The 26,301-nt window shown below is 42.8% G+C and overlaps 1 protein-coding gene across 1 annotated transcript in view; it reads left to right on the top strand.

The window, feature by feature from the left end:
• Positions 1-26,301, top strand: part of GFPT2 (glutamine-fructose-6-phosphate transaminase 2) — a 105,449-nt gene that overhangs the window by 50,007 nt on the left and 29,141 nt on the right. Inside the window, 2 exon segments of the mRNA XM_075068161.1 lie at positions 18,990-19,082; positions 21,170-21,241. Coding sequence (XP_074924262.1) covers positions 18,998-19,082; positions 21,170-21,241 — 157 coding nt within the window. The 5' untranslated portion in view covers positions 18,990-18,997.

Genomic DNA, 26,301 nt, shown 5'->3' with positions numbered 1-26,301 from the left:
TGGGATCAACGGTTGCCACTCCCCGATCGACTTTGCTTCTGCCTCTCGCTGACCTGGAGTTCAGCAGTCGACGGGAGAGTGATCGAGGATCAATTAATCGTGCCTACACTACACATGATTAATCAGTCCCCGATAGATCGATCGCTACCTGCTGATCCGGTGGGTAGTGTAGACGTACCCTTAGTTACCTATAAGTAGTGCTAAAAAGCTAAGGGCTGAGAGCCCTGCAATAGAAAGAGAAGAGCTTGTGCAAATTCAGAGACGTGTTCTCCAATTCCCCAAGGCAATGAAAACGGGAACAAAATATTCTGAAAGTCCAGCCTCAGGAGCCAAACTCTGATCCAACACAGATGGAACTGCATATTGTAGACGGGAGAGATTATAGTTTTATGTCATTTCTTTCCTTATAATTCCTAGTATTTTTAGGGGCTGGCACATATCATCTATGTTTACATTCATTCAAGCAGATGTGTACATAGCTATTGTGTAGAGACTGGCTTCATTTGATAGCAGCAATGGGACCTTTTCATCCAAGCATTAAAGACAGAATGTGCTAAACCACACACTCCTGAATTTTCTGAGCTATGTTATTGCATAATGAAGAAAACTGATGTAACTCAAGTTTATTGCGTTCAGTTTAATGAAGGAAATCTATGTTGATTTTGCATGTTTATAAACCAAAGTCTCTCCCATTTTTAATTCAGTTACAGAAATGTCAGCTGCAAAACTGACTAGGGAGCTTGTACACAGACAGTCACACTTGTGGTGTGGAGGGAAAACCAAAGGCTTGCTGCTGCCATTGAGATCTATGCCAAATTCCATTAACTTCAGTGGGAGCAGGAAATTGGCCACTCCCCACCAACGCACAGCTTGCCTCAATGGACTATGTGCTGGGGATATCCACGGAATCTGGGGAAGGATTCCCACTGCTACGGCATGTACTGAACCCCTCAATCTGCAGCAGCCCATGTGGTTCCCATACAAGTACCTTCTGAAGGGGAGAGGAAATGCCAGTGGCATAGCCAAAGGTGCACTGGCTGAGACCCTATCCACTCCCTTAAAAAAAATTAACTCATCACCGAGCCATAATTTTTACAGTGTAAAAATCTGCATGTGCAAAGTCCAAGCGTGTACAATGGTCACCTTTAAAACAAAGTGGTAGTTTTGCCTTCTATCTCTACAAGATGATCTCACTATTTTCCAAGTCTCTTTCTTTGTTACCCCCCCCCCCCCCCGATATGCCCCAGGAAATACTGATCATCTTCGCTATTTATTTAAGACAAAATTGGCAAACGTTGAATGATAATGATTATAAAAGCTTTCTGTCTCTGATGATCACTTTGTGAAAGAGAAAACTCTCTCTGCCAGGATAGACTGTATCTACACGAAGGAGAGTTGGTACAGACAGTTCTTAACAGCATGAGGTGACTAAAGCAGGTAATGGGAAGTTTTCAGAGTGATCAGGACACATTCATTTTCAGCTGGAAGAGAAATACAGCAATGAAAGAAAAGCAACGCAAACACACCCTTTGCCAGCTGTAGCCACACGGATAGTTTAGGCTGCTCCCATATGACAGAGCATTGGTGCCATTTGGCAGCAAAGCTCTTTAAAACTACGCAATGTGCAACGGTTTTCAATTTTATAATGAATTATGTAGCTCCAGAGAGAGAAATGATTAATGAAGCACTATATGCCCCACCCAGCACAGAAATGTCACATTACTCTAAGCTGTATTATTAGTCTAAAACCATCTCTGGAAGTGCCACTGTAGCATTGCTTTTATCAGATAACAATGTCTTCTTACCTGGGCCTCTCTGCCTCAGTGTAGTCTTGCAATGGCGGATTAGCCACTGGGACGACGGGGCCCATGCTGAGGTGCCCTGGCCAAATGGGGGACCCTGGAAAAAATTTGCTGCCATTCAGCACCCCCCACCCATGCCTGGCAGAAGCCGCAGGGTGGCAGGGGAAGCCCCTGTGCCCGACCCCATTCTCTGGCAGAAGCACTGGACGGGTGGGAGAAGCCCCAGCATCCCAACCCTGGTCCCCCACAGAAGTGCAGGGGGTGGCGGGGGAAGCCCCCGCTTCTGGACCCCCTCTGTGGCTGTGGGACTGAAGGAGCTCTCACTCCCCAGTGCGCCCTGGAGCCATGGGGCAGGGATGCAGCTTCTCCAGTCTTGGGCCTGCGGGGGGCAGGGAGCAGAAAGGAGCAAAAGGGGATGCAGGACTGCAGTGGGGGGCCACTTGCTCTGGCCCAGGACCCCAGGAAACTTTAATCTGCCTTTGTCTCACTGACATACCAGGTATGTTTTTGTTCCTATTTTCGACAATGCTGAGGATGTGATCAGTGATAGATGTGAATGGTTCTTTACAGACCACGTTAAATATAAATGGCACCTGCTTGTGCTCTCTCTGTGCGAGCTAGTTAGGAACTTCTGGACTGAATGTTTTTTTCATCTGAAAATACTGATTTGTTGAAAGCGGACTTTTCTGCAGGAACAGAGCTCTTTGGATGAGGCTTTAATTGGAAATGTTTCTCAGGATGGATTTTGGGGAGGAGAGGAGGGAGAGAGGACTACCCCAAACTAGCCACTAGCCTGGGCAGTTATGGCACTCAGCTGGGTTGGGAGAGATAGGCCTAGGTCCAATCCCTGCTTTGCCTGAGTGGGCTTGAAGTTGTGCCTCCTACATCCCAGGTCAGGCCCCTTACTACTGGGCTATCTCTGTTTTTTTTCACATTTACCCCCACACACAGACCCTTGGAATGGAAATAAATAATCAAAATGTATTTCTTGGTTTCTAGCCAGCCCTAATCAGTCTCTATCTAAAAGCCGACAGAACTGGAGTAGATGCTATTGTCTTAAGGAAAGCTAAGCATGCGGAAAATTGCAACACCGAAAGAGTAAAAGTTAATTCTGGATTGTCCCTTTTGTGACACAGTGACTGGGTCATGTCTCATGCGTCACAGACACTACCTCATGACTGACTGCTCGGGGAGGAGTACTTTAACCCTAAACCATGATTTCCAATGCCCAGCAACCAAAGCTCAAATACATTTATGTATTGCTAAGATACAGTATCTAGTGATTCTAATATAAATAGCATATGAAGCAGGACAACACACAGCAGAGCTTCACCTAAATTACCGAAATTGGAAAAAAAATCAACAAACAGTTGAAGAAATTCTTAAGTTGTCTGTAGCCCACAGTGTGACCTTCACTTTATCTCCAGGGGCAAAACTTCTATCACTGGCAATGAGAATTATTCAGACACATGGGGCGGAATCGACCCTTTGGGTTAATTTACAAGCCTACTGTGTTTGAGAGGGACCTAACTTCATTAAGGGGGTGCTGTACACATGAATATCTGATGTCTTTTTCCTGTCACTTCCCCTTTAATCTGGGTTGTCCTTGGGCATTCTGCATGTAGAGAGAAAAATACATGCACCATTTTTGCCCAGTTCAGTCACAGAGCAGTATTAATATTGTTACTTCCAAGCCCACTTTCTGCCACTCTGAGAGTTCATTACATTATGTAAGACAGAAGCTGCTGTGCGATATGCATTTCATGGCCTCTATGGTCTTGCATCGCAACAACAGGTATTTAGCCTCTTGTGGTTGCAACGTCACGTGTAATGGAAGAGCCTGTTAAAGTGCAGCCTGCCCTGCAGTCCTTCACTTCTCGTTCTTTTAAGCATCTGATGCTGCTGCCTTCCAGAACATGGAACTTTCCTAGGATCATTCCATGGGTGAGGGGGAAGGGCCTGAGAACAAAGTGATGATTCCAGGGGTTGTACAGGAAGTAGGTGCCTTTGCCCTGATTCTGTGGCCCTTAGCCTGCCTTGTGGCTCCCTGACACCAGAGCTCTACTGACATCTTTCCTAGCCCTTGGTGTCCCTGGGATCTTCCTTTAAGGTGTTTCCCCAAGCACAGAGGGGCATGAAAGAGTTAATACGACTTCAAGGCTCCATTCACTTTGACTCCCCCCACCCCCCAGGATGGGTGGGAGAGGATGTAAGTCTCCCCTGCCACTCCCCCTCCCACCCACAGGTTCCAGATCTTGCAGAGACATCTCTGCTGGGGTATGGGTGGCAGGGAAAGTGACCCCTCTGATTCTCCCATGTAGGAAGCAGGTATTGTATGTGGAGAAGCAGCTTTATTTATATGATGCTGTGGAGGCAACTGGGCCCATGTTGTTAACTGGACTTGAACAATAAATGACTCTGGGGTTGCCAAGAAAAAAGCTAGTTGTACAAAATGAAAAGTGAGTTCAGCAGCAAAACGCTGTGACATAACATTCTACTGGGGCAGCAATTCACCACGATGAATTCTGTCGCTGTGTGATTCAGCTTAGAGGTGGCATTTATTTCTTCAGTCATAGGGTCATCACCTTTTATCCATGTTAGAATATATGGACAACATTTACATTCAGTATTTCTCCTTAGCATAGTAGTACACAGTGTGAAATGATTGAACTTCATGCTCCAGAAGTGTGTAGAGATGACTAAGGAAAGCCACTTCTGAAGCAGAAATTCCTTAATTTCTTCATCTTTCTAAAAGTGGTTGATGGTAGCAGTGGAGTGATGAGTTGGCATCTTGAAGCATTCCTTGATGGGTTCACCCAGCGGTATAGCTCATACAAAAAGAAAAAAATTAAAGGTAATCCTTTAGTGTAAATATACCCTAAATAAGCAAACTGCCATTTGAAATCCATTGCCAATGAGGTAATCCTCATTACATCACACCACTGCGGTACAGACGTTAGCTAACTCACTCCCTGCCCTCTGATGCTTCCCTGAACATAGCTGCATAGACATTGGTACCAACCTGAAAGTGCTCTTATTCTCCAATCAGTTTTAATCAACTAATTTCTTAACAGATAACGTTCTTCTAGTGCTATCACTGTCTAAGTAATGAAAAATACTGCATCAAAGAGCTAAGAACGTCTGCTGTTCTTGCTTATAATTAAAGCCATTTTCTAGCAGAGTCCTGGGGTTGCGATGGGACGGAGGGCTTGTTGGCAGGTCTGGTCAGGTCAGGTCTGACTTCAATATGTCATTTTAAGGGTAAATTTAAGTCTGTCTTTCTTGAATATAGTCAAAAGGATTAGAAGTCTCCTCTGCTTTATTCAAAACATTTCTGCTGCTACTTAAGAAAGAAGAGGATGAAAACAAACACTGCACAGTCTCTGGTTACAAGAAAAAGCACTTAGGATATCTGTTAACATGGCCAGTGAAGTAACTTCGCTCAGGGACTAAGGTTTTGGATCATGCCTGACGTCCTGATAAGAATCCTACCCCACTGGCTGTGTCACACATTGCAACTACATGGTTGCTGAGGGTGTTAGGAATAGTTTCTTAGGGAGGATGCCCTGGAAAGAGGAAAAACTAGATGGAAGGGGAGAAAATGATCCCCAACCGCAGTAATTATGTTCAGTGTGTGTTTGAGTCTGGATTTATATGGAAAGCAGAGCTCCACTATTACAGCCTGCTTTCACCAGTGTGTTCTATTATGAAAAGGTTAAGGAAAACTTAAAGGAAAGGCTGAAGATCCAGGAAGAAGCCACTTTTATGGGAATCATAAGTGCTGTCAAAACAGTTGTCAGTTTAAATAACTGTGCTGACATCCTTTACGCTGCAAGGGGAGGATCTCAGCCAATCAGTATGCACAGGTACAGTCTGACTGTTCCTCCATAAAATTGAACTCTGCTGAATGAGGCAGTGATTAAGACACCACAGCTTCCTCCTCAATTCGTTACTAGTTGTACATCTGGTGCCTACATTTATGTAACAAGCCTTTAAGTCTGGGCAATATCCTATCCTACTTTAGACATGTTAACAGGGCCTGACTTTCAGAGGGTGAGTGTCCAGTGCTTCTGAGACTCAGGCACCATTAAGGCAATTCAAGTTGAGCACCTAATAAGAGAGACACTCAAAAATTACTAGTCACTTTGGTAGGCTCAGGCCAGGATGTTTGTCCCTGCTCTAGAGTCATAAGGGCAGTGCCGGTAGGTGGAGTTCTCACTCCACTCCATACAGAACATAGACACGCCTACTCCATTCTGCTGTGCAGCTCGGTAACACCAATAACAAAACATAAACTTTAGCCTTAAATTTCTTCCTAAGCTGGGTTTCATTGCAGGTCCTTCCCTTCCCTGAGAGGGAATTGAGCCTATTTTATATTCTGGTTTGAGCTAACTGAATCCACCTGCTAGCATGTTGCAGCAAGAATTACACTCCACCTTCATGCAAGGTTCAAGTACCTGATGATAGAAGGACTCAAAGGATAAGCCATGCCATGCATCCCTGTGCCAAACCCTAGATCCAGAAAGCATAACACCAAGTCAATGCTCCCTAACAGTCAGGAAAATGTAATCTGTGCACCCCATTATTTTGGGGCAGCTAGCTTGATTCCAATGCACTCTTCCTGCATTCAGAATCCAGAAACAATTTAACAGCACTACTGCAAGTATTTACCAGGAAATATTGACGAGAGAGATTTATACTTTTGTGGTTCTTAGTTTTATTGCCTTCTTCCTGTAGCTGGATGGATTCTCTCCAGCCTTGTGAAACATACTCATCAATCCAGATTTGCTGAATCTGCAATGGAAACTGATTGGTTAATAGTCATGGGCTGGTCTTTCATATTTCTGTAGGCAGTTTGTCTCTTCCTGGTTATTGCTGGGCTGACTTTTGCATAGAGACCTCCAATATTATGCAAGACAGATAAGTTGTAATTCCTCTGGTACAGGGTTTCACAGCTATCATTTCCAAATATTACTTCCCTCCTCACTGCTACTTCCATCTGTGTTAGCTCAGTTCTATCTGTTACTGAGACTTATGGTGATCCCATCTCACAGGCAATCTTCTAGTCAGATGTCTGTGTGCCTGGGGAATGGGTAGCTAGAAAATAATTAGACTGTTTTACTTCTTGCTTTCAGTAAAAAGAATGTGTAACATTCGTGGGAGGCTACGGGCCTACCCTGAGTGCTCTGCAAGAACGAGGCCCACACACACCGTGAGTTATTGGCTTTAATGAAGGTAACGTGACACACTCGCAACGGGGACTCCGGGCATTGCTGTCATGGAGGCGGGGAACCCAGCACCAAAGCTCAGCTCGGCCTGGGTCGGAGTCCAAAGGCGGGACCAGGAGCATACAGCTATATATACACAATACAAAGCAACTCATACATATGCAAGAAGGGACTTCCCATAGGCTATGTCCGCCCTTTGGCCTAAGGCCATACCAACTGATTTCAACCAGTTAAAAGTATCAGAGGGGTAGCTGTGTTAGTCTTGATCTGTAAAAGCAGCAGAGAATCCTGTGGCACCTTATAGACTAACAGACGTTTTGGATGCATCTGACGAAGTGGGTATCCACCCATGAAAGCTCATGCTCCAAAACGTCTGTTAGTCTATAAGGTGCCACAGGATTCTCTGCTGCAACCAGTTAAAAGCAAGTTATAACTGGCATGCCGTGTCCTACAATGACGGGCCACTTAGCAAGCAAGGGCTTTTCACAAGGCCGCCGAGAAAGTGGAAATACCCTAGCTAGGCCATGACACAGTCTTTCGCAGTCCCCTACAGAATGTTTAAGGAGATACCCCTAGACTGATCATGCAAAATGACAACTTTCATTCAAGGGCCTCAAAGAACTTTATAAACAAAAATTAATTTTTACAACACCCTATGCGTAAGATGAATGTTACCTCCACTTTATAGCTGGATACACTGATTGCAAACAGAGGCTAAGGCCCCAATCCTACAATAAATGCCATGTGGGCAGGCTTCCATTAATTGGGCCCAGAGCTCATTGTATGATGATGGCCTCTGATTTACCCAAGATTACATAGTATGTCAGAATCAGGAGTTCTTATATGAATCTAAGTTCTAAGAATCTACGTTCTTATATGGCCTCCATCACCAGAGTATCTGAGCATCTCGTTACCTTTTGTGTATTTATCCACACAACAACCCTGTGAGATGGCTCTGCCTTAGGAATTCCTAAGCAGCAAGCAGGTTTGATATATTAATTAAGGGATGCCCCTTGATAAATTAACTTGATTTGATTGCTTTAATGTCACTGTTTTAGGGTGCATTGGACAGACCACTTAAAGCTTGTTCAGAATAGTTTGCAGAGAAGAGGCTTCACGAGACGCTAGAAACATTTTTGGGATTGTGTTTCAGAACAGAGTTTTGAGTGTTTTTAATATTATAAAAACAGGTTCATCTTTGCACTTCAGTGGATATTTATTGATCCCTATTGTGAACAACTTTTCTTATATTCCCTAGAAGCACAGCAGTCATCCTGCTGCTAACCATTGGGGGCACTGATGAATGTAATGCACATGCTGTGACATTCTCTTGGAAAGTTTTATGCTTGGATAACTAAAATCTATGGGGCTGACAATTTAAATCTTTCCCTGAATGCACTTTACCTGTTTAGGCTCCCTGTATAGTGTATGTTACTTCTGATGTACCATTTTGTGGGAAAACTAGAAAGGGATTTTCCAGTAAATGAGTATGTCATTGTGAAATGATTTGGCAAAAGTTCTGAGGATTTATCTCCCTTTCAAGAGTGAACAGCTGCTGGATAAAATTGACCAAGTTGTTTTTTTTCCTTAATCAAAATAAATTCTATCTAGACCAGAAGAGCCTAATAAGTGACACATACTTACAGATATAAGATTAGTGTTGGATGAATAATGCAAAAAGTCAGTTTTCAGAGTAGCAGCCGTGTTAGTCTGTATCCACAAAAAGAACAGGAGTCCTTGTGGGACCTTAGAGACTAACAAATTTATTTGAACATATGCAAAAAGTGAATCTCAAATAAACATGGTTAATTCACTCAGCTCTTATTAATGGGATCACACAATTCTCTAGTCAAGTAGCTGGATGTCAGCATTTGTTTGTGAATGCCCAAAGTAGCACAGATAATTATTATTCATTGGGAAAACTCAGACCAGAAAAGTGCATCATGTGTTCATTGTTTTCTTGTCCTAATAGTTGGTCAACAGGCAGTAATATTCAGGCAGCAGCACCGCAGCAGTGACACTACATACCATGAATGCTGAATAGCACATAGTGGAAATGGACTGTTTGCAAATCCATAGGCTGAAATAATGACTATGTTCATAGCAATCAAGATAGCTTTGTGAATGATTCGCAAACAATGGGGGACAGAGGGCTAAAGCTGATGGATAGTTTATTTGCAGCTAATTATCCTACCATTAAAAAGAACCCAGCAATTTCATAGCTGATATGAAGAGTTCATCAGCTCTGTGTTGAAGAGGGGAAAGGGGACTTCAAATCCATTCTCATCCACTTTAGGCCAGAGGCTTTGCGGGGAGGGTTTTTTTCCCCTCCAAATGGGGGTAAAAAGGGATAACCTGGTGTGGTTATGGACTACTGAGCATAATGAGAACCACCAGATGTCTGATATAATTGAGTGTGATATAGTCTACCTCTTCCATTTCCAAATAAGCTATTCAGATTAAACCATATTTCATGTAGAGTCAAAGTTTCAAAAGGGCCTACAGAAGGTAAAAGGCAATGGTGAAATCTTATTTTGTTTCATAGCTTTAATGGTCAAGTCAAGGATGAACAACAAGAAGGTTCAGAGTAAAACTATAGTTTCATTTCATATCATTGAGAGGAGGAGGAGGAATAACTTACTTTTATTTTCCTAGATTTTTTTCGGTTTGTAAAATAACCTGAATAATGTTTTTAATGTTTCATGGAAGGTTATAAAAGTATTATTCATTTGAAGGAGCAGCACTCTTCCTTCTGTATCACATTTGTCTCTTGGAACTGCTCTAGTTTTCCCAACCTGTCTGAAAGACATACATTCAGGTAGCCTATAATAATCCAGTTATTAGTGAGGTGTTCTCAAAACTCCTCTTCACTTGAAATACGGGGCTGGCTCTCGGTGTTAAACGTATATATTTAGAATAGATTTTGTGTACAAAGTGTTTGACAAAGATTCTCTCTCTCTTTCCAAGCTTCTATAGAGGAAAGAGTGGCTGGGTGTATGAGAGGAAGGAGAAGCTGAAGACTAGAGGATTTTATGTGGGCTTTCCTGGAGTGTGTATGTTGAGGTTTTTCTCCTTTTTCTGGTTTGTGGCGAGGGACACATTAGTTTTTGGTTGCTTAAGTCAATTTGTATTTTTAAAGTGTTAAACATTAGAACTTCTTGAGAAAGAATGATGTAGTGGGTAGGGCATTGATTGGGGACTAGAGAGATCCAAGTTCATTTCTCAGCTCACCCACAGACTTCCTGGGTGGCCTTGGGCAAGTCGCTTAAGCTACCTCATGCCTCAGTTTCCCTATCTGTAAAATGGGAATAATGCTTCTGTATGTCACTGGGGTGTTGTGAGAATAAAACTAATTCATCGCTGTGAAGTGCTCAGATGCTATGGTGATGAAGGCCATATAAGTACCTAGAAAGTGTTTTAAATTATTTAGATTTGTAGAAAATACAAAAAGATACATAATAATAATAGACCAAATGTACAGCCATCATAGTTTATCAAACTCTGTGACAGAGAAAGATGGGTGCTCTAGTTTAGGCTCAAAATTTAAGGGAGGAGCTCTGAAAAAATTAATGTGCATTATTATTAACGTGCATTATCAACATGTTTTCACGAAATTAAAAAAAATTGTGAAAACAGTTTGTTTCTAAGTAACCAAACATCACAGCATTGTGCGAGTGCATGAAACCTAGGAAGTGAAGTGGAGTAAAAACGAATGAAACTGGATTAGCTACTCACTACTTGTAAACAGTAATCTGACTCTGACAGCCCACATTCAGTATAATGGTATCTGTCTAGAAATTAAGCTGTAGTTACTCCTCTAAGTCACCTTACTCACTGAGGATAAGCTGCATTATTGGACATGAATTCAAAAGTCATATTTTCATTATTTTATAGAAGTAATTTGCCGGTATGATCCTCAATATATTCTTGAATACTAAAATAGGTTCAGGAACTAAAAATGCACATGAATTCTTCATTCCAGCTAAATTCAGCTTGACCCATTCCAAAAGCCTTAACTGTAGATTTCCATACGAGTGTGATGCATATGACGCATGTATTACAGACAGATGGAAACCTGGATCATGCAGTACATGTATAGCATCATATACTTAATTTGTGCCAAATTCTCTGAAACCAATTCAAATAGCAAATGGGAAGATGATGGTTTATACTCTTGGGATCAGAGCTGTGTCAAGCTGAGAAATGTAGTAATTGTACTTTGTTCCTTACTCCATGTGGAGTAGAGATACATTAGTACTGACCATTGGAAGAGCACATTAGTCTACTTATGAATAGGATTCCCAACAGATCCTCTACCCAAAATGTACCACCAGTGGAAAGTCTAAAACAGTTAATGCAATTGCTTACCTATGCCACGGGGACCAGTTTTCTGCCCATTTTTATCAATAATCTGGAAGAAAATATGAATTCACTGCTGATGAAGTTTGCAAATGACCCAAAGATTGGAGTGGTAAATAAGGATAGGTTAAAATCTGGATTGCATGGTAGGTGGACTCACTTGAACAACATGCATTTTCATACAGCTAAATGAGGACTATATATATGTAAGTAGGTCTTTGCGTGGGCAACAAAGATTCATTCAGGAACAGCTATCAATGAGTGCAAGTCTGACTTTAAGGCTGCTCCACTTCATTCAAAAGAGAAATGCTGGTGAGTACAAAGCCATGTTTCTGTAAAAGCCTGAGTATTTCACATATGCTGTTTACAGAAAACATTTGTAAGCCCTTAAATCTGTCACTTCCAGGGAAGTTAGTCGAGAACTGGAACCCCATTTAAGAAGCAGCTCTTGCTCTAGCTCTTTTCCTTGCCAGTAAAGCTTCTTATACACACAAGGAAGTTTTATTCAGAAGTCATTTTACAGGAACAATAGCAGAGGCAAAAACAGTAAACGCCTTGCCCCATCCTGACTAAGACTGTCAGGCTGAAAAATTTGGTCACTAGTAGCTAGGTATTGAATAGTGGAGTGGAGGGATTCTGAAGGCTGTTGCAAGCGCAGGTCTGCACTATCACATCATAAGGATGGCATTCTTCCCTCTGCGTCAGTATTTGAACTAATGACCCCATAGGCTGTCAGGAACACTATCCGGCAGGAGCTGGTGCCTTTCAGAGGAGACATAAAACAGGTCCTGATCCTCTTGCAGTTATTAAAGAGTCCATAGCATTTTTCAAAAGAATAAGGGTTTTAATCCAGGTTCTCTGGTCAAATAAGATTCAAGTGAACATAACATTCTTCATGTCTTGTCCTGGGGCCATATCCTGTTTGCCTTATTCACACAAATAGTCCTACTGACACCTTCGGGAATACTTGTTTACATGTGGCCTCTAAACAGTTCAATAATGGGAGGGTGGGTGTGCTGATAATCGGTTGCCACTTATAACTCTGCTTCTGGGTCCTTTGGGCACCATCAAAATATAAAGTCACCTGTGCAACCCCCTCGACACCAATACTGGTGCACAGGTGTAACTAATATCTTGTCTATGCAGCAAGTTCCAGTAGTACATCAAGCCACAGTCCAGGACTTGTGCTGTGCTATAGTTACCCTGCAGCAATTTGGTGCATTCTAGGTTCACACCCTGGCTTTCCATACCAGAGCTTGCTGCCTAGACAAGCCCTATGCGGAATCTGACCTATTAACATCATTATAGGATGCTGTCTAGTTTATATCCCATTGGACTAAATGATACAAACCCTACTAAGTATGCTTTGTCATCCACTAGCTTTTTAATTTATTTGAAATTTGTAAAATCAATAGAGATATGTCACATGGAAGGGTGTATGTGCACAGTGGAACCATAGTAGCAGTGTCAGTTGTTGTAAAGGTAGCTGTAAAACTTTGCCATGAATCTAGTTCACTTGAGATGCTCCTTAATTGCTCTAACATATTGTTATATAAATCCCCCGAGTATGGGGTGTAGAAACACAAACACGACTGTGTTCAGATTTTTTTGCCCTCCATGCAGATGTGCTCAGTTGTTGACAACTCTTGAGAAAATGCAGGTGGATTTACAGTCCAGAAGTCTGGAATTCATTTGTGGAAATGTTCAGCCTCTTTTTTTTTTTTTAATCCTTTGGCTCAGCTACAAGAAGTCAATGCAAATGGAGCTGAAATCTCAAAGTGAGGAGTGTGAAAGAGCTTCTTAGCCCTCCTCCATTGAAACAGTGAATGGGCAGAAAATCAAACACGCTCTCAAAATAAAATATCTTCTCGTAGGATTTTCACTCTAGCTCTTTCCAAATGTAAGAAACACAAATAAGCTGTTGGACTCTATATATTAACAACTAACAACAGGCTGGCTCCTTTTGACTACATTTTACAGTTCATGCTGACACATTCAACTGGGAAAGGGAGACGAGGTGTTAATTTATTCACTGAAGAGTTGGAACTAGGTCAGTTTTCCCTACAATGTTCTTGATCTAGTAAATTGTATGTCTTTAAACTCCCTAGAAAAATGTAACGTCCGTGGAAAACTTTAACCTGTGCTCTTCAGGCTCCAGTCTGAAGCATGATGCTTTATCAGTCAATTGTGACATCCTGGTTAGTAGCTTTGAATAAATTAAACATTTTTTTTTGTACTTGGGCTCCTTAGGGAATGGACTTTATTTCTGGGCCCTGACTGAGAATAGACTGTTGTAACCCAATGGTGCGTTTGGGGAGTGGCGGGGAGAAGGACGAGGGTACAACTGCTTGGCAGCTGGACTGAAAAGGAATGACCTGTAGCCATTTTGAGGGGCATTGTAAGCTGCAGGCCCCTCTCCCCAGACCATAGGGTTACCACATGTCCAGGTTTTCTCACAATTGTCCCTTTGAGGTAGTTGTCCAAGGAATCTGTAAGCATTGGCCTGCTAAACCCGGGGTTGGTTGTGAGTTCAATCCTAGAGGGGGCCATTTAGGGATCTGGGGAAAAATCTGTCTGGGGATTGGTCCTGCTTTGAGCAGGGGGTTGGACTAGATGACCTCCTGAGGTCCCTTCCAACCCTGATATTCTATGATTCAGGAAGGATTGACCCCACACCCAGAGCTTGGGTCAGGCCCCTTTTTCTCTCAGGGCTTCAGCTTTATTTCTTCCACATAAAAGTTGGTTGCACAAATTCCACATCACTTGTTTCTTCCCCCGAACCTTGGGTCTTCTGCAGGGCTAGCTATTCCCTACACGATCTCACCCTACAGGACACTGACCTAAGAGCTATCTACAAGTTGTGCTCTCTATACCTCACCCACCAGAAGAGGGCTTCCTGCCAGAGCCTACTCCTGGCAGCTCTTTTCCAGTCCTCTTACATGACATTTGCCTGGAAGTCTCCCTTCTCCAGGGTCGGCCACAGGAATCAACCCACTTCCTGTAGCTCCCACCCCTGTCCCTGGGTCTCCTGCACATTCCTTCCTGTAGCTCTCTGTCCACCTAAGCGAGTTGCTGATTTATAACCACCTGATCCCTTGCTGATAAGTTTTAGCTAGGAGGTAGCTAATAAGACACAGGCCCAACACCCCTCAAGAGGGTACGTCTATATTACCCGCCGGATCGGCGGGTAGTAATCAATCTATCGGGGATCAAGTTATCACGTCTCATCTAGACGTGATAAATCGATCCGCAAATTGATGCCCATACTCCACCTTGGCAGGAGGAGTAAGCAGTGTCGACAGGGGAGCCGTGGCAGTTGACTCACCGCCTTGAGGATGGCCAGGTAAGTCGAACTAAGATTTGTTGACTTCAGCTACACGAATAGCATAGCTGAAGTTGCATATGTTAGATTGACACTCCCACCCCCCACCAGTGTAGACCAGCCCAGAGTGCCTCCCACTCTGTGCCAGCCGTCAACAAGGTAGTACAGAATTGGAAGGGGACAGGTCTCTCAAGCAACGGGGCAAAAAAAAAAAATAAGTGGGCAACACATATTTTTAATGATGCAATACATGGTATGGTTTTGTTATGAAGGTTTTTTACCAGAATGGGCTGCATTGCTCATGAGCAGTGAAGTGATTCACACATACCCAGAATCCCGCCAATCCTTTAGGTCTCTGGCAAATCCAGGACCAGTTTCCTTACAAGTTACTTTGGCATTTTCAAAGGAGCTTGAGAGAGTTCAGGGAATTTCCCAACTTCCTTAGGCTCCCCACCACCGCTGAATAGTAATATTTAGCACTCTTCAACCAAAGATCAAGGGTGAGTAAGCCTCATGATCCGCATTCTTTAACAGAGGCGGTAACTGAGCCATGAAGAGGTGAAGTTGCTTCTCCATGTCCCTTGATAAAGGCTTGTCTATGCTACAGAACAGAACCATTGCTGATGGTGGTTCACAGTGGTTGCAACCGAACTGGTGCTGAACACTGTTCAGCTCTGAGCGCAGACAAAGACCTGCCACATTCAGCACAGTTCCAGCAAAGCTTTAACCCTTTGCCAGCAACAGGTTTTAGTCTGTAGTGTAGACAAGGCCTCGCCTCCTGTTTCCCTAGTCTGTGTACCCATCTCTGAGGCAACCTGTGAGCAACATGACTGATACACAACTCAACATTTTTTAAAAAACAAAACGTGGCATCATAGTAGATGGAAGCCCCTTCTTTTCTCAGGACCCACTAAGTCATACTCCTAGCTGAGATTTCCTCTGCTTTGACTCAGCTTATAAAATGAATGACGCCTTGTGGAAAACTCTGCAAAACATTCTGTTAAGAGAGAGATCAGCCTCTACATCATCCCTGGTCTGCTTTTCCACTCCCTTCATTTTTTCTTGTAGGAGTATTGGCAGGACGAACAGATCTTTGTTTCTTAACTGTTCCTGGGCTCCTGTCACTTATCCCCCTCCTGCATTCATATAACCTTCTCATTTGGTTACCGGTGTTGCAGATAAGACAATGGCTTTGGGAGCAGATCTCATATGGATTCTGATGCTGTCCTTTTCGTCCTTTATTAACAATGAGCAACACAAAAAATAACAACAACCCAACAGAAAATACATGAGAGAGAAGCAGCTTTGTTCCTAATTAGAATGTTTCCCAACATCTACTAGGAACCTTTGGCATTTATAACACTTTACAGTGAAAATGGCATGCATTCATCTTACTCGATTTTACATGCTAGAAGAGTTTACATTTCATCAGATTTTGGAGCAGGAAAATAAGTTGAAGTTGCTCATCTTGGCCATTTCTAACCTATGTTCAATACACACCTTCATCTGTGTAAATGTGATGTGACCCAGCCCTGTTCCAATGATATAACTGGAGCCTGAGTTGGGTACCTATTCCCTAATGAGCATGGATGGAGATTTTTTCCTTTGAGAACAGAATTGGATCCCTGATACAACATATCACCTAGGAGGAGTCTTAAGCACAGGCTCCCTGAAAAAAGTCACTACTCATGCAAACCATTACCAACAAATGCCTTAAAAGATGATTGAAGCTAGCATGATTTTAACCTTCATCTGGACAGGGCCCTTTTTACCCTGTAAGTAGTTGAGACTAGACTTGCAGCTAACCACATTAATGGCAGCAGGAGACCTGAACATGTGCAGTACCTGTATTATCAATTGATAAACGTCTCTAAGAACCCAGTGCTCTGGTCCTGCTAAAGTCAAAGGGAACAGAGTGTGTTCAGGATCAGGCCCTACTATGCACTGACCGCTATGGCACAGGTTACTGACTGCAAACCATCAAATCCAATCTCACTTTTGTAACAGTCCATAAATATGGATTTATCTGATCTGCCTTAAATGTCTGCTCATATTTCACATTAGGCAGAAATGTACCAGACAATATAGTCCTGTTCTGCAAGGTAAATATTATACTTTAAACTTTTTTTTCTTTTTTTGCAATCTCTGGTACTGCACACTTTTAGTGGTTTGGTTTTATTCAAGTTACAGACACAATTAAAAAGAACATAAGAAACCCTTGTCATTAAAACTGTGTTAATGTAATGTTAATGGTTTAGTGTGAATCTACAACTCAAGGAAACAGAGTAAAAGGTGAAACTACTTCAATTGGTGCAATTGTCTGAGAAAAGTCTCCAGGAAAGAAGATGGTCCCACGTGACCTGCGGTAGTTGGACTTGAGGGGGTGAGTTAAAGGCATCCTTTCAGGCCAGAGCTGAATTTCCAGCTTTCAGTCAGTTTAAGTAAGTTGGTTTTAGTGGGCTAAGTTTTGTTGATGAGAGAGACTTGCTTTGGTGCTTACACAGTGCTCTTCTTCAGGTCTGGGAAATGTGCTGGGGGCAGGCAGCCAGCAGCCCAGCAAATGCAAACACAGAAGATGTAACCTGAAAGCGAAAGAAAACAATCAACTGCAAGCAGCCTTTTATGTTTTTTTTTTTAGCAGTGTAATAACGCACAGCGAAGACAGATTGCGCAACCAAGCGCCAATCTCACTCTCTGGCAGAAAAGTAAAAAAAAAACCAAAAAACAAACAAACAAAAAAGACAGACCCCTGAAAAGCACCAAAAAAAGCAACATGCAATTTATAGATCCGAATAGGCAATTACAGATACAAAGAAGCCAAAATCTGCTTACTGTTAGTGGGCTTGGAAACACCCGGGGTTGCCAGTCTGAGAAAACTAATGGTTCTATTAAATGACATCAGTGGTTCATTTTCTCATCTCTGCTGAATAAGCTGATAAAAGAACAAGATCACAAGCTGTTGTAGGGGAAACAAAACTTAAAGAAATGGCAGCAGATGGTATAGTTGAGCATATCTAATGCCAAACCTTAAGAACAATCCAAGTAAATATTTGACGGAGACAGAATCTGATAGTGGTTCAGACTAGATTTAGGTGGGAGCATGAGAACAAGGACTCTGACTGAAATGTGTATTCTAGAGGATTGTTACAATTAGTACCAGCAGACAGATTTTTTTCCCACTGAAATGACCATATTAAAACACCTGAGGTAGGCTTACACTGCTGTAGGTAACCTCCTGTTATGGTTGGTAAAGGTGTGATCCAAATCACATTAAACTCAATGGAAAGACACCCATTGACTTCAGTGGGCTCTGGATCAGGCCCTAATTTCCAGCTGTCTGTTTTGTTATCCAGGCAAGCTGGACGAAGGGTCCGTTAGTGAGAAAGAGAATCCTTCTGCACTTAAATTAGATTGACCTACCTACTTTCCTCAGGACTGTGAAATATAGTTAGGTCGACCTAACCCACGGTGCTAGGCTGACCAGAAGAATTCTTCCCTTGAGCTAGCTACCACCTCTTGGAGTGGTGGATTACAGTAACTCCTCACTTAACCTGGTAGTTATGTTCCTGAAACATGCAACTTTTAGTGAAACGATGTTAAACAAACCATAGTTGCTTTTAGCCCTGAACCACAAGGTTTATTATCCCTTGAAAAAATGTGTTGTTTATGATAATTCTGGATATTCTTGATAACCATATAAATGTCCAATTCCTCTTTGAATCTTGCTAAGTTCTTGGCCTCAGTGATATCCTGTAGCAATGAGTTCCACAGTCTAATTACATGGTGTGTGAAAAAGTGTTTCCTTTCAACAGTTTTGAATTTTCTACTTTCTGTAATCTCATTGAAAGTCCCGATGCTTTTATGTTATGAGATGGCGATCTACCTTCTTTAGACCACTGTATATACATTTAACATGTCTCTTCTTCTTTAACTCTTTTCTAAGGGGAACAATACCAATCTTTTCAATCTCTCTTCATATGAGAATCTTTTCAGACTTTGATCATTCCTGTCACTCTTCTCTGAATCTCCCCTTAAGTCTGCATAATTTTGAGATGCAGGTGACCCCAGTACTGCACGTAGTATCCAGATGAGGCTACATCGTTAATTTATATATGGGTATTAAAGGCATTATCAGTAATTCAAAACAGATATTCTGGAAAGTCGTCTATTTCCTAGATGTCAGAATATTTTGAGGTCTTAGATGAGGATTTGATCTGAGTAAGTGGAAGTGCAGAATGTGCACACACTCGTGTGTTTGAGGGCTTGGTTAATTTACAGATGTTTAAATGCTGAAGTGGAGCAGGAGACTGTGCCTCCAGGGAGCAGCCCAATTCAGAAGACAGCAGAATCAGGGAAACACCGAAGATGATGGTATTTCTCTCATTTTCACAATTAATTGGCATTTAGATGAATACTACAATTATCATGCACATACCAGACATGCTCACATGCCACCGGAACGTATTCATCCCTATCTTTCTGTGCAGTAAGAGCAGCAAAAATGTTAAGGCACATGGCACCTGTGCATCGAATCAATACATTTTCTTATTATCTTTCTCCTCGTGTTTTTGTATGTTTTCCCCTTCATGCTGTGACACTTGTGCTGAAAGTTGATAGGAACATAGGACTTTCCATACCAGTGCAGGCTTCAGAGGAAAGTGCAAGAAACCAGGAAGTGAAATAACTTTCCCATAAGGTACACTTCTTCCTAACACCCCTCAAAGACTGGCTGATGGGACACTTAGAATCTGTCTATCCTGCAATTAAAAACCCATGGCTGGCCCATACCAGTTGACTCGGGTTCAAGGGGCTAAGGCTAAGGGGCTGTTTAAATGCGATGTAGACATTTGGGCTTGGTCTGGAGCACAGACTCTAGGACCATGGGAGGTGGGCTGGTCCCAAAACTCAGACGGCAGCTCAAGCCTGACCATCTGCACCACAATTAAACAGTCTCTTAGCCTGAGTCCTGTGAGCCCAAATCAGCTGGCATGGGCCAAGTATAGGTTTTTAATTGCCCTTAGTGCCAGTCAGTATAAGCAGTCTGTCCAGTAACATCTTCATGTATCTAATATTCCTGTGACAGCTTTCAGGTACCAGCTGAGTTGAGTTCTCTGATCACTTGTGGCTTTTTGGTGGTATGTGTTGATGAGGCATTTCATTTCCAGTCTCTATTTTACAAAAATCATGGCACAGTAGCTACAATGTAGAATGTACCAGCTTCAAGGACTACTGCTCTGTTCTGAGTCTGATTTTCTTTAAATTTGGAACATATCACTTAGGCATCATGGATGTTTACCTTGAATGTAGAAGGGGAGATAATGGAGCCATGATATTTGCATATATAATATGGAACAAGTTGCAACTTGATATTGAAGGTCACTCGAAATTTCTGAGCAATAATTAAAAGAAAAACCCATAGATGTAGCTTCTGTGAGTCCAGAGTTTTGCTCCAAAGAACGCTGTGTGTGTGTTCTGGAGAACCTCAGCTTTGATTTATAAAACTGGACATTTCTTGCCAGACAGCTGTCTATAAACAAAACAAGCAGCAGCCAACACCAGAACTATGTTTTCTAGCCTCAAATGTATTAATTTCAAAGTCCAGTTTAAAAACATTCAGACACTCGTGTGGATAAAGCAAACTGGTGTAAGAATGGCATGGAACTAGAATGGAATGATACCGAAATAACAGGTGAGATTCACTGCCGGGCTGTGCTAGAAAAGTAGGCTGCAGTGGTATACAAGCCGCACTTCACTTTGCCTAGCAGCCTGGAATGAACCAGCCAGTGCAGCCCAGATGTGCTGGTTTGGCACATTTCCCAGGTGACCTCTGCCAGCAAGGCTGCTAGGGAACCTTGGAAGGAGTTTCAAGATGCCCTTCCATGCACAAGTCAGAGGTGATGCTGTGACCTGTCCCCTGGTGTGAATGACTGCTTGGGTGCAGCTACTTTCCTTGTATGAATTAAGCCAGATATCTTTATACATATCCAACAATTAATTTGTCCAAGCAATTCTTTCTGTGCTGATAAAATCCTCTAGGCCTGTGAAACTAAACTGTCTAGGAGAGAGTGTGGGAGTGAATGTGTGTGTGTGTGTGTGTGCGCGCGCGCGCATGCGCATATGCATTTGGCTCAGATTGGCATCTTCCCTCCAGTAAGTATGATGGGCTGGTGGCTCTGCTGACTGAAACAGGAGCTAGAATTAACAATGGCCAGGAATCTCAGTCTCAGGTTCGCCTCCCTCTCCATTCTATCACTGGGGGGTTGTGTTCCCAGATACGACTCAGGATAAAGGTACAACAAGATTTATTAATTGGGTGGCAAGGACTCCGCAGGTAACAAGGTGAGATGGATAATAAAACAAGGCAGTCTGTATCAACAGGAATGTATACATGATGATCAAAATGACAATGACAGTACCATCTCTGGCAACTTGGTTTGATGGTGTCTTCTCCTCTTCAGGATGGATGCAGAGTGACAGGACGGCCGGATTACTCACATGGAGACAGGACCTCCAGATGAACGTCTTCCCGGGTAAGATGGAAGTATTTAGGTAATTAAATCCCTCTCCCTCCTTTATTGCGTCGTCATGGATGGGGCAAGTGATCACTATAGGAGATGGACTAGGTGCGTGTAGGTAAGTATATTCCATGCTTAAGATGACCCTTGTGGGGTGAATGGCCTACCCTACTAACCCTCAGCCACTTGCTCTGTCTCAAATAGACAGCAACAAGAGTCTGCCACTCAGGCGGGCAGCCCCGACCTAATCTGAGCACCGCCCTTACGTAGACATAGTGTTGGGACGCAGATTAGCCAATTACAGTAACCATCTTTTCCTACCTAAACACACAAAGGCGCCAAATTCAGAGCGAGAAGGGGACAAGAAGGGCTTACAAAATGGATGCCTAGTTGTCCTTTGGAGAATCTAAGGGTACGTCTATACTACCTGCCAGATCAGCGGATAGTGTTCGATGTATCAGGGATCGCTTATCGCGTCTTGTCTAGACACGATAAATTGATCCCCAAATTGACGCCTGTACTCCACCTCGGCAGAAGGAGTAAGCCGAGTTGACGGGGGAGCAGCGGCAGTCAACTCGCTGCTGTGAGGACGGCCAAGTAAGTCGAACTAAGATACTTTGACTTCAGCTACGTGAATACGTCAGACAGTCCTGGGGACTTGATTTATCTCCAGAACGTATATAGCACGGGGAGCAGACATACAAATAGCCACGTTACTGTATCAACACACCTCCAACCTAACTGGGAAGGGCCACATAGAGATCTGAGAAAATCCAATCAAAGTAAAAGATATTCTACCAAGTTCCACTCAATCTTCCCAAAAGTTTCACCCATTGTATTCTTTTTTCTGCTCTTCCCCACTAACTTGTTTTCAGCTGCTATTACTATTAGGAGCACAATGTATTACCTTATGCTGCTCCATAGAAATTAGATCCAAAGAGTAAATGCTTTCAGTGAGAGCTTAAAAATCTTAGTGTTTGAAAAAATACTAAAAATCAAATGTATAGGTTTACAAATTGGTTCCCCCACCACCATTATAGCAGAGTGCATGGAATTCTCATTATGAAACTTCTGTTACAAAGCTGCTGTTGATTAAAATAGAGTTGCTGTATTCTTGTTCCCAGACAACTATTGCTTATGAAATCAGACTTAATACCATGCACTTTTTCATAACGCACACAGCCTTTAGTGTTTCAAAAACAGCTGTTTAATGAAGGGGTGATGAATGCTGGCTAACTTTTCCTTGTAAATTATTATTGGTTCTGAAATTAAAGCTATAAAGTGGCATTATGTATCTTTAAATACGTATTATCCCCTAAAACAAATCCCAGGGAAGTACCATTTAACGCATGCATTACTGGCCCAAGAGAAACACCTGCCACAAACATGCTTTTCCTTCTTTGAACTTGTTGGCCCAGTGCATCCAGAACCTGAGAAAAGAAATTGGAATCAGACCCTTAGACCAACTAGGTCAAAAGTGTAACCTTTGATTCTGGGTGCATCTGTTTTTGAAGGTTTAACCAGGAGATACCTGAGGGTTGTTTTTTCCTCAGATGAGCTGAGTACCCACATCCATTTGTATATATTTGTCAGTGCCACCAGGGGCTGCTCTAGGAATTTTGCCGCCCCAAGCATGGCAGGCAGGCTGCCTTCAGCGGCTTGTCTGTGGAGGGTCCGCTGGTCCTGCGGCTTCGGAGGTCCTCCGAAGCTGTGGGAACAGTGGAACCTCTGCAGGCAAGCCGTCGAAGGCAGCCTGCCTGCTGCTCTCGCGGCGCTGGCAGAGCACCCCCTGCGGCTTGCCGCCCCAAGCATGTGCTTGGTGTGCTGGGGCCTGGAGCTGCCTCTGAGCGCCACTGGTCTCAAAGCCAAACCCACAAAGTGAGAGCCTCTCCTGCTGCGTTCCCATGCTGCAAGGCCAAGCAGGGAAGCTATAGCTGATACCCAGCAAACAGTGTTACACCCTGTTTGACTTAGGTCAGCTGACTAGCAGCAGATTTCTGATTGGTCACCTCTTGGCATAAAGCTTCCTGTTCCCCCTGTGCCCCTTGCTTAGAAATTCATTAGTTGTTTGGACCCCCTACTGACCAGATCAGGTTCCTACTGTGTTGCTCTAGCTCTGGTTATTGACTCCAGCTTGACCCTTGGTGTGACTCTGAGTCTGATTTGACTCTTGGGTTGGCTTCTGACTCTGACTATGCTGATCTAAATGCTACTTTAGCTCTAACTGTAAGGTCAGACTGCCTCCATATGGGCTCTGACAATATTAATATACACTAGAAAGAATTAACACCCTTAGGCTTTTGGTGGGAGGAATGAGTTGAAGAATAGGGGATAGAGGCAGGCTGAGTCAAGCCCAGGCTAAATAATATGGTACATAAATCTATGATGTTTGCATTTTGAGGTAAAAGATGCATTCTTTGAGTTCTTCCTAATTTTCCCCACTATTTCTACCCTCTTCTCCCATCTGTCCTTCCTTTCTTCACGTATATTGTTCTGTAGTGGCAGAGATCCCACTAAAGCCAAGGGGAGTGGAGCGTGATGATTTAGGATGCTTCATGCCCTTTAAATCTGATAGTGATATTTAGATGAATTGTTATTAAATCAGGAAATACAGAAATCTATGCCACGTATGAGGACAAATCTGGTTACAGAATGTGAATTCTTGGAAATGTGTAAATAATTTATGGGGGTAAATGACTAACAGTCTAAAATCTGTAATTAACAGAGTTTTATTACTTCATAACCCAGCTAAAATCATAGGAGTATTTGAGTTGGAAGGGACTCCTGTTTAGTAATCTAGTCCACCCTTGTATCAGAGAAAGAGCACTTTCATTATCCCTAAGTGATTCCAAATAAGTGTGTTGTCAAGGCTAGCCTTGAGTATCACCAGTGAAAGTGACTATAAAACCACCCTTAGCAGTTTGTTCTATTACCTAACGGCTCCTCTTAAATGTTTCCTAATATTTAGCCTAAATTTTCCCTTCTGCAGTTTACACCCATTAGTACTTGGTCTGCCCATGTTAACCAAGGGGAATGTTTTGTCCCTGTCCTCTCCAGAACATCCTTTCTTGTATTTACAGACAGTTGTTCATAGGGACATACAAATAGGATGACAGCATGTCCCAATTTTATAGGGACAGTCCCAATATTTGTGGCTTTGTCTTATATAGGTGCCTGTTCTACCCCTCCTCCCCCCAATACTTGCTATTCGGTCACCCTAAATACAAGTCTCCTTTGGAGTTTGATCTGCATAATAACCAAGTATGTGGGTCTATCTGAATCTCTTCAGTCTGAAAAATTGAGTCAGAATCTTGGTGTTCTCAAAATGCTTCTGCTGCTTTCCTGGTCAGACTATAAATACTCCAAGAACAGTTTTTTTCATGGTATCCAGGCACTTCTAGTCATAGCTTGAACCATGGACTACAAAGACCTGAAGCAATGAAATAAGCAAACTTTCTTGCCTCTCAGAGTTCTAGTTCAAATTTGGTTTCAGTTTGATGGTTGGCAACAGTTATTCTGTCCAAACCTATTCACTATTGTGTCTACTTTAGACCTGGTGTAAGTGTCAGTGGCATTGAACTCATTTAACTCTGGTCTGAATTTGGCCCAGGGTCTTTTCTCGGTTGTCTTTTCTTTTCCTTTTAGAGTAAAAATGCCTCATAAGCCTAAACTGACACAAGAGCCTCCTTAGGTTTTTCTTCCAGATGGTGGAACACCAAGTTGTTTGCTCTAGATGGTTCATGGACAGGCCTCAGTTTTACTTCTCGCAAGGGGGCCCTGTCCTTTGCAGGCATTCTTAAGTCCCTTCTGCTGGGGGATCAAAAGGAAAGATAAATGCCCCAGCACACCCAAGAATAACGTCTTGCTGGGGTCCCTCAAAGGGGATAAAGGCTAACAGTACAGCATCTGTGCAGTGCTTTTTGAGATGTCCCTCTGGCTGGGCTGCTGAATCACACTCACTCTGTGAGGCTTACCCTGGGTGTTCACTGCACTCCCCGCATGGTCTGGGTGGAGATTTGATGGACCTTTCTCCCAGTGGCATCAGCAATTGCTTCAGCAGTTTCCTGCTTGGGGTGAGCTCTCCCCTGACTGCAGTTTCCTCCTTTTCAAAGGCCTTCTCCCTCCCATACATGATTAACAGGGCCAGCAGGGTTGGGTCTAGCCCCCCACCAGTGCTTCTCTGGCACCTTTCTTGTCAACATGGGGGCTATACACAACCCCCTTAGCATTTTTGTTCTGTACAGTACTCTGAAATTCCCCAAACTTTTCTTTTTTTAAAAGGTGATATCCAGAACAGCACCCTGAATTGCTATACCTGGCTTGTTGAGTTCAAGGTACATTAAACTAGTTGTCATCTAGCTCAGGTTTGGACCATTCATAGATTTTTAAGACCAGAAGGGACCATTATGATCATCTAGTCTGATCTCTTTAAAATCTGTATAGCCAAGCCAAGCAGGCCCAACTGTAAGTACAACGAGTACATTCTTTATACAGTCTTCCATGTTAGTAATGAAATTTCCAAATGGTATTAGACACAGAGCAGACTGACAGCATCTCACTCAACACCTCTTCCCAGCATGATGCGTAACCATTTATTACTCTAATTCCATTTTTTAAAGCCCCTGTGCATCTAGTTTATAACAGTTCCAGCTCATTTTCATTTCTCTAATTTCCTCTTGGGAATGTCATATGGAGTCATACTGACTACCATGCTAAAGTGAAATACTTCGTTCAGCCCACTTTTCTTATCCTCTGAGGTTGTCATCTATCAAAGTAAGTTAGTTTGGCACAACCATATTTTTTTTGACAAACTTACATTGCCTGTTCATGGTACTCAGAGATGGAAAAGATCTACCATCAACATTATCACTATTTATATTACAATATGGCCTAATGACTCCACCTGCAATCCGGGCCCTATTAGGCCACGTGGGAGGGGAAGATAGACACAGAGAGGTGAAGTCACGCAAGGTCATGCAGCAGGTCAATGACAGTTAGGATTTAAACCCAGGTTGCCTGATTGACTATTCAATGGACCATTCGGCCCCAGAAAAATAACCCATCTCTTTATTTTC

This window comes from Chelonoidis abingdonii, chromosome 7 (assembly GCF_003597395.2).
Source record: "Chelonoidis abingdonii isolate Lonesome George chromosome 7, CheloAbing_2.0, whole genome shotgun sequence".
NCBI lineage: Eukaryota > Metazoa > Chordata > Testudines > Testudinidae > Chelonoidis > Chelonoidis abingdonii.
This window is presented reverse-complemented; position numbering and strand designations above follow the sequence as displayed.